General features: G+C 36.9%; 1 protein-coding gene across 1 annotated transcript; it reads right to left on the bottom strand.

Moving 5' to 3' along the window:
- Positions 1-8,396: 8,396 nt before the first annotated feature.
- LOC136830995 (craniofacial development protein 2-like) lies at positions 8,397-8,873 on the bottom strand. The gene has a single exon (XM_067090935.1). It carries the CDS (start codon positions 8,871-8,873, stop codon positions 8,397-8,399), a length of 477 nt encoding a protein of 158 aa, XP_066947036.1.
- Positions 8,874-9,122: the final 249 nt, after the last annotated feature.

The following is a 9,122-nucleotide window of genomic DNA, read 5'->3' as shown; positions in this document are numbered from 1 at the left end:
AAAGTAATCAAGATATGAATCAAAAAGGACAATTAGAAAAAAAATTGTCATCTTGCAAAAATGTCTGTTTTTATAGACTTGCACATTCGCACAAAGTCTCATGCAGGCGTTCCGTAAGGCAACAGTAGGAAAATTTAACGAATATGGTTTATTACAGGTAGGCAAAATCAATAATTAAATTTGTGTAAAACCCAGCAGAGAATATTAAGAGGAACTGTAGGCTACATTGAATTTAGCCTGATTTCTTCGTATTATGAAACTTCCACGTTAGTCAACTGGAAAAGTAATTCCCGGTTTTCTTCAATATTTGCTTTGTTCTTGTATGAACTGATTTTCAGATTTCCTGAAAAAATACTGTATGATATAAAGTACTCTGTGCCTGTTTATTTCATGTATACATTCGTCTTTGGCCTGAATCTTGCCCTTGCCCTGAAAGTGACTGCTTATTTGTTCATTTGGTCTGTACCTGTATACTCACTGAAACACCTCTTGTGGTGGTTTTAATCTTGCCACAAAAAGTGAAATCTTTTCTTTGTTTGTTAGGTGAGTAATTGCATCTTAACTGAAACCTATTATGTTTTGACTTCGTTCCTACCATGGAAGGTGAAAACTTCTTTGCTTCTTTGGTGCATCTCTCATGCACTGGTTCTAATCTAGCCGCAGTAGATGTTATCTTCTTCAGTTGTAGCACACAGAACTATGTCTTCACTGGAACCTGTTGTATATTAGCTCAAATCCTTTTACAGAAGGTAAAATCATCTTGATTTGTTTGTTGTATTACTGCACCTTTGCTGGAACCTCTCGCACATTGATTTGAATTCTACCATGTTTATTCAGTGCATAACTGCTTCTTTGTTCCTCAGATGTTTAACTGCATCATTTCTGAACCAAACATGGTATAATAATATCTACCTTATTGTAACCTCTCAGACTTGAGCTCAAATCTTACCATGGACGGTGAAATCATCATTGTTTATTAGGTGCATAAATGTGCTTTCACTGGCACCACTTGTGCATTGGCTTTAATTTTGTGTTAGAATATGTAATCTAGTGCAATTATTTCTCTAAAAATTGTGTCCTCACTGGAACCTCTTAAGCATTGGCTCAAATACTGCTAAAGAAGATGGAAGTTATCCTTTCATGCATTGGCTCAACTCCTGTTATGGAAAGTGAAAGCGGCTTTGTTTATTAAATGAGTAATTCATCTTTGCTGGAATTCGAATCTTGACATGAAATGTGAAATCATGTGTTTGTTGTGTGCTGAACTGCGGCTTTGTTGGGATGTTTTCTGCGTTGCATTAAGTTTTGTCAGAGAAGGTGAAAGCTGCTTCATTTATTATATGAATAACTGCACTGGAGCCATTCATGTGTCGGATCGAATTCAGCCACAGAAAGCAAAAGCTTCATGAGGTGTATAATTGACTCATTACTGGACCATCTCAAGCATCTGCTTGAATCCTGCCTCAAAAGTGGAAACTTGTTTTATTAGGTGCAAAACTGCATTGTCACTGGAACCTCTCTTACATATTTTTTTCAATTCCATGGAAGGTGAAAGCTTCTTTGTTTAGATTCATTACTGGTCTTCACATGATAATCTAATGCATTAGCTCTAATCCTACCAAGGAAGGTGAAAGCTTCTTTGTTAATAGGGTGCTAACTGCATCTTTACTAGATCTTTTGTGTTTACTGGGCGCACAGCTGCATCCTCGCTGGAGCCTATCGTAGTTTGGCTCGAATCCTTCTGCAGAAAGCTGAAAGTTTCTTTATTAATGCATAACTGTGTCTCTCCTGGAAACTCGTGTTCTGGAAACTCTGTGTTTTGGCTGGAATCCTGCCGCTGAAAGCAAAAGCTACTTTGTTTATTAGGTGCGTAACTACGTCCTCCCCAGAACCTCCCTGCATTGGCTGAAAGACTGCCATTTAAGGTGAGAGATTTTTTGTTTATTATGTGTACAAGTGTGTTTTTTGCTGGAGCCTCTCGTGCGTTAGTTTGGAATCTGGCAGAAGGTAAATACTAATGAAATAAATTACGCCCATAATACCACTGGCACCTCATGCGCTGAGGTGAAAGCTTTATCAATAAAAGCTTTGGCTTAATGGCTGCCACGAAAACTGAGAGACTTTTTTATTAGGTGTGTAACTGCATAGTCTCTTAATCCACTCATTTTTATTGTTGTAATCGTGCCATGGATGGTGAAAGTGTTTTTGTTTATTCAGTGCATAACTGCATCGTTGTTGGAACCTCTCATGCGTTGGTTCAGATACTTGTCGTGAAGCGTGAAAGATGCATAATTGCATCTTTGTAGCCTTGTTTGTAATCTTTTCTTCCATTGTATGTAGTCTGAAAATGCATTGGAAAAAGGCGAAAGATCTTGCATACATAGTGTAATACACGCGCGCGCACACACATACACACACACACACACACACACACACACACACACACACACACACACATATATATATATATATATATATATATATATATATATATATATATATATATATATATATATATGACTATTTATCACATCACCAGTGATTCATATATGTTAATCAAAAGCTACAAACGTCCTTTAATATCATCTGGCGCTATTCACTCTGCCTGAACACTAGAAATAATATATTTTCATATATATTTTACTTAATTGTTTGCTATAATACCGAGGAATTTTTTAGTTGATAATAAGTCATCTGGGATCAACCAGCGACAAATTGGACTTTGAATCAGGACTATAGTGACACTAACCAGTCGGCCGACTGGTTAGTGTGTCACTCTATAGTCCTGATTCCTCGTCCGTCGCTGGTTCGATCCCACGGGACGGTGGACTTATTATCAACTTAAAAATTCCTTCGGTAACATATATGAAAATATATTATTTCAGGTAGAGTGAATTGATATTAAAGGACGTTTGTAGCTTTCTGATTATATATATATATATATATATATATATATATATATATATATATATATATATATATATATACTTACTGTATATGTTGTTTAAGTGTTCAGGTTTTCTTAGTGATACATTGAAAACAGGCCTGCAATTGTTTGCCAGTTGTTATCTCAAATGACCACCGTTACAAATGTCAACAGTCCAGACTGTTTACAGTGCAAATATGTGCACAAACTTTTTTTTAAATATCATGTTGGTACATACTAAATACACTTAAGTGTTTGTTGGTAAGTGTGTTTGTATTTGCATGGACAGGAATATTAAATAGATAGACATTGCAATTAATTTTGTTATCTAATTTAGATGAATCGAGCCTTATATCCAATAAGTCAAATAAAATAACGGATCGAGAATTAACAACCTGAAATTCATATCACAAATACAAACAACGTTAATTTTGCCTCATTTCCCCTTTAGTGACGTCATTAATAAATGAGTTGCCAATGAACGCATTTTTAGGCGACTGTCATTCATCATTTGCTCTTCCGCTTTTGATGAATGAACCATCGCGTGGCATGATGAGTTCCTCATCATACACTGGTTCAAAGGAAATGAACCTGGGTGTCCTTGTACCTGTCGTGCTTGTGTGTTTCTCATTTTGATTTCTTAATTGGTTCACTATATATATAATTTTACCAGTGATCCTGTATACGTGTGTGGAATATAAGTAACTTTAATATGCGTTCTGGACTTGCCTTCTCGTATATTACTGTCATTTTCGACAGTATGGATACGATAGGAAACATTAAATTAAAGCATCTCATCAGGTCTCTTATCTTCGGAAAGAGAGGAGTTGCATTTAAAGTATTTTAGAATATACAAGTGAGAAAACTGTTGAGCATATTAATGCGGTAAATTTCAATCAAAACGACGGTAGTTTCCTTTAACAGTAAGTTTTCAGTCAATCGCCCATAAGTATCCATGAATACCTAGTACACCACATAAGGATAATGTTGGCAATGCAGGGTTAAACAGAGATGATGTTTAGTGATGCAACTATACAGAAAATGAAGTACATAAGACTAAAAAACAAGAAGGAAAAAGAATTACATACTTTCCAAGAAGCAAAGCTAATCGTAAATACCAACACAAAGCAATTGCAGAACCTACAGTAGAGGCTTGAATGTTAATGAGAAGGATAAATATAGAAATAGGAGCTAAATAAAAAAGGAAATATTACTTTGTATCACAGTAGGGCTTGCAGTTGGGAATTTGTGCTCTTTCTATGTATTGTAACATTTTGATGGCAGTTCATTGCCAGCTGAGTAGGAGATAGACATAATTATAGTAGATGTTAAGTACAGAAAAAAAAACAAAAGTACTTTTTGGGTAAATTAGTTATCCATGTATAATTATTAGAGACTGTTCTAGGAGCAGAACCCTGTGTTGGCATGTAACAGGCTTAATCTAACAACAGTGGGTTCCAATACATGTGAAAGCGATTTTGGGGTGAGAATTAAAAGTGTCAAGAGGTGGGAGTGAGATTCATATGCCTCTTTGGTTTGTCAGTTTTACCGCAGAGATTAAATTAATTTTGTTTCAGTTCGCATACGTTTTGTGCTACAGGGCTGGATGCATTTTGGAGTGTGGATATATATATATATATATATATATATATATATATATATATATATATATATATATATATATATATATATATATATATATATGTATATATATATATATATATATATATATATATATATATATATATATATATATATATATATATATATATATATATATATATATATATATGGTTGGAAAGACGATTTTTGAGTGACGCTACACATTCGCTGTTCCTAACCACACACACACACACACACACACACACACACACACACACACACACACACACACACACACACACACACAGACCTTCAGTGCACAGTTTCCTTTTAAGCTTTTTACAAGGGGGTTCTTCAAGCCCCTTACTTCCTAATTCATATACATACAAATATTGTTTTATAAAAATGTAATAATTTTCCAGTTCATAATGGTGGAATAGTAATAAGAAGAATATTGACAGTGAAAGATGAATTGTACAGAACTTATCACAGCACTCGCTACCATTTCCCTGACGTTCAGTATAAAATTTTGGAATTAGTTTCTCGTAATATGACGAAATTGTATCCTAGAAAATGTGATATTACATAATAAAATTGTCCAAGTAAATAATCAAACATATAATCCCTAAAACATTATTTTGTGTGTCTTTGGTATTTTGCTCCTCAGTAGTAATTCAGAAAATATACCATTGTTATCCTGGGATAAAGGGAATACCTCATTATTTTCCTTTTTTTGCGTTCGGTATCATACTCGAGCCACGCTAGAAAAGGCCCTGAGTGGTTGGAAAGGCAATTATTTCCTGGTGCTCGGCTTCTTTCATTCGTAGGTTCTAAATTCTGTGAAGCTTCTGTTTCTTTCAGATATTCGTTGTCTTCGAAATGAAGTAACCTTCCCGCAGAGATGTTTTCTGGATTGCAAAGATGGGGAGCTTTTCTCTCTCTCTCTCTCTCTCTCTCTCTCTCTCTCTCTCTCTCTCTCTCTCTCTCTCTCTCTCTCTGCTTAGTGGAAAGTTCAGTGTTTCTTTTAAATGATCTGACCCATGTTAATAAGATGGACGATAATCAGGGCATTCACATTCATGTAACAAAAAAAGAGAACCATGTAACTAATAAGTTCATCATCTGTCATCCTCATGATCTTTAACTTTCATATGACCTTGCTGACACCTTCATTAGTCACTGCAACCAGCAAACACAGATTTGCAATAAGACTTTCATTCTTCACTTTTTTCACTTTTTGATAGTCGGTCCTCTGTATTTTAATTAGGTTTATTATACAATTCCCTTTGGTACGGTTGATAGAGTTTTGGGATCATTCCTTAATAATGCAAGTTCAATGCTTAATCCAATGTACCTCCAAGGTGGTGTTATGAGACAAGCACCAATCTCAGTATTCCAGAAGCAGCCTGGGTACGAATCTCACCTGTAAAGATTTCCTTATCCATTACCTTAGGAAATTCAATATTTTAACTATATATATACGAGTATATATATATATATATATATATATATATATATATCTGTACACACACACACACATATATATATATATATATATATATATATATATATATATATATATATATATATATATATATATATATATCTTCTTCTTCTTTATCTTCAGCTTTTCCCATCTTTATATGGGGTCGCTGTTTATTATTAGTCTTCTCCATCTTCTGCGATCATGCAGCATTACCTCACTCACGTTCTTCTCCTGCATGTCCCTGTTAATTGTGTCTCTCCATCTCATTCTTGGTCTACCTCTCCTCCTTTGTTCCAGGCACTTCCATATTCATGGTTCTTTACATACAGAATCCTCCTCTCTTCTCATAACATGTCCAAACCATTGTAATCGTCTCTGTTGCAGCTTCTTTGATATTTCTGTAACTTTCACCGTCCCTCTTATGAAGTCATTCCTTATCCTGTCTCTTCTTGTCACTCCATGCACATCCAACGCAGCATTCTCATTTCTGCCACTTCCATCTTTCTCTCTTGTGCTTTCTTCATAGGCCATGTTTCACAACTATACATCAACGCAGGTCTGACAATGCTCTTGTACATTTTTCCCTTCATCTTTACATTAAATCTTTTGTCACATAACACACCTGATGTTTTCCTCAATTGCACCAAGCTGATTGTATTCTGTGATTCACTTCCTCCTCCATCCCTCCACAATCAGTGACACACGACCCAAGGTACTTAAAGGATGTAGCTCTTTTACTTCTGCCTGCTCTAAGTTGATGCTTCCTCTTGGTCTCCTCCATTCATCCACATATATATTCCGTTTTTGCTCTGCTTATCTTTAGGCCTCTGTCCTCCAATGCACTTCTCCACAACTCCAATTTCCTGTCTGCTTCTTCCTTACTGGTGGTCACTAGCACTATGTCATCTGCAAAGAGTACACTCCAAGGCACCTGATCTTTCACTCCAGACACTATCACATCCATTACCATATCAAAAATATAGGGACTCATGGCAGAACCTTGGTGGAGTCCCACTTTCACCTCAAACTTGTCTGTTGTTCCCACTGCGCTTCTTACCTGTGTTGTTGCTTCTCTATACATATCATTCACAATCCTCACATATTTTTCTGAGACACCTTTTTCCCTCATGCACCTCCACACTTCTTGCCTAGGCACTCTATCATATGCTTTCTCAAGATCTATAAATACAAGATGTAGTTCCTTTCCTTTTTCTCTATATTTTTCCATTACTTGTCGCAATACAAAGATGGCATCTGTTGTCCCTTTCCTGGCATGAACCCAAACTGTTCTGTCACTTATAGATGTTTCAGCCCTTAGCCTTGCCTCTATTATTCTTTCATAGATTTTCATGGTATGTGCCATCAGCTTTATGCCCCGATAGTTGGCACAATCTTGGATGTCCCCTTTTTCTTTGTAAATGGGGACTAGCAGGCTGTTTCTCCAGGCGTCAGGTATCTTCTCCTGCTGGTAGATCTTATTGAACAAGTCCCACAAGATGTCAATTCCCTCCTCTCCTAAGCACCTCCACACCTCGACTGGTATTCCATCTGGTCCCACTGCTTTACCTTTCTTCATTTTACTTAGTGCCCGCCTCACTTCCTCCGACTAATCCTGGGAACTTCTCTTTCATTTGCTACTCCATCCTCAATGATATTCCTGGGATTTTCTTCATTTAGAAGGTTTTCAAAATACTCTCCATCTACTTTTAATTTCCTCCTCTTTTGTTAGAACTTACTGTTTCCATCTTTAATTTGCTTAATGTGTGTGAGGTCTTTAGTTGCTTTGTCTCTAGCTTTGGCTATCCTGTGGATGTTTCTTTGGCCCTCCGGTGTGTCAACATTCTCATACAAATCATTAAAAGCAGCAGCCTTCGCTCTGGCAACTTGTTGTTTTGCAACTTTCTTTGCTTCTTTTGATATTTGCTCATTTTCTTCTGTTTTGTGTTTATCATAGTTCTTTTGGGATTCTTTCTTTTTCTTGATCTTGTCTTGTGTGTCTTTATTCCACCACCAGCTTTCTTATCTTTTGGGGGACCTTTGCCTGATGTTTTGCCTAAAATTTCCTCCCATACCTTAGGATCACATTGCTGTTAAACTCCCACCAATCATTTACATCATCTTCCAACTTTATTTCTCTCAGAACATTCTCCCCTTAAACCTAGATCTCAACTCCACATTTTCTGCCTTTTCTAGCTCCCACCATTTGATCTTAGGTTACTTTTTCCTATTTCCCTTTGTCCCTTTTTGAATTGAAAGGTCCATCCACCAGCTTATGTTGTTGGCCAACATTCTCTCCATATATCACTTTACAATCCTTTTACTTCCTTAAGGTGTTGTCTCCTACAGAGCAGAAAATCAATTTGACTCTCTCTTCCACCACTTCTATATGTCACAATCTTTCTTCATAAAGAATGTATTAATTAGTGCCATATCAAATGCCACTGCGAAGTCTATGATGCCTTCGCCTTCTTCGTTCCTCTCCCCCATTCCTAGTCCTCCATGGATTCTTGAAATCACTCTTCTATCTGTACCTATATGTCCATTCAAGTCTCCACCCAATACAACTCTCTCTTCCTCTGAGATTGATGTTAATACTTCATCCAACTCCCGCCAAAACATTAACTTCTCTTCCTCATCACATCCAGCTTGTGGGGCATAAGCACTTATCACATTTAGGACTTCTTCTGATAACATTAACTTGACCTTCATTATCCGACTACCACTTCTTTTGACTTCTACCACTTTTTCCTTCAGTTCACTGTTTACAATGATGCCTACTCCACTTCTACCATTCTCGTCTGCTCCACTGTACAGGAGCTTACATCCTCCTCCTATTTCCTTTGCCTTGTTCCTCTCCATCTTGTTTCTTGCACACACAAGATGTCAACTCTCCTCGTATTCATCATCTCCGCCACCTCTACTACTCTTTCCTGTCATACTACCCACATTTAGTGTCCCAATTCTAATCATATGGACTTGCTTCTTTAACCACAATCGCCCACACTGCGGTAGCCCTTGCCTATTTATCGGAGGGGGTCAGGCGAGGCCCCTGCACGTCGCTTAACCGGGTACGCCCTGGCATTCTCTCTGAATCTGGATTAGACTAAC

The sequence above is a fragment of the Macrobrachium rosenbergii genome, chromosome 48 (assembly GCF_040412425.1).
Source record: "Macrobrachium rosenbergii isolate ZJJX-2024 chromosome 48, ASM4041242v1, whole genome shotgun sequence".
Lineage (NCBI taxonomy): Eukaryota > Metazoa > Arthropoda > Malacostraca > Decapoda > Palaemonidae > Macrobrachium > Macrobrachium rosenbergii.
This window is presented reverse-complemented; position numbering and strand designations above follow the sequence as displayed.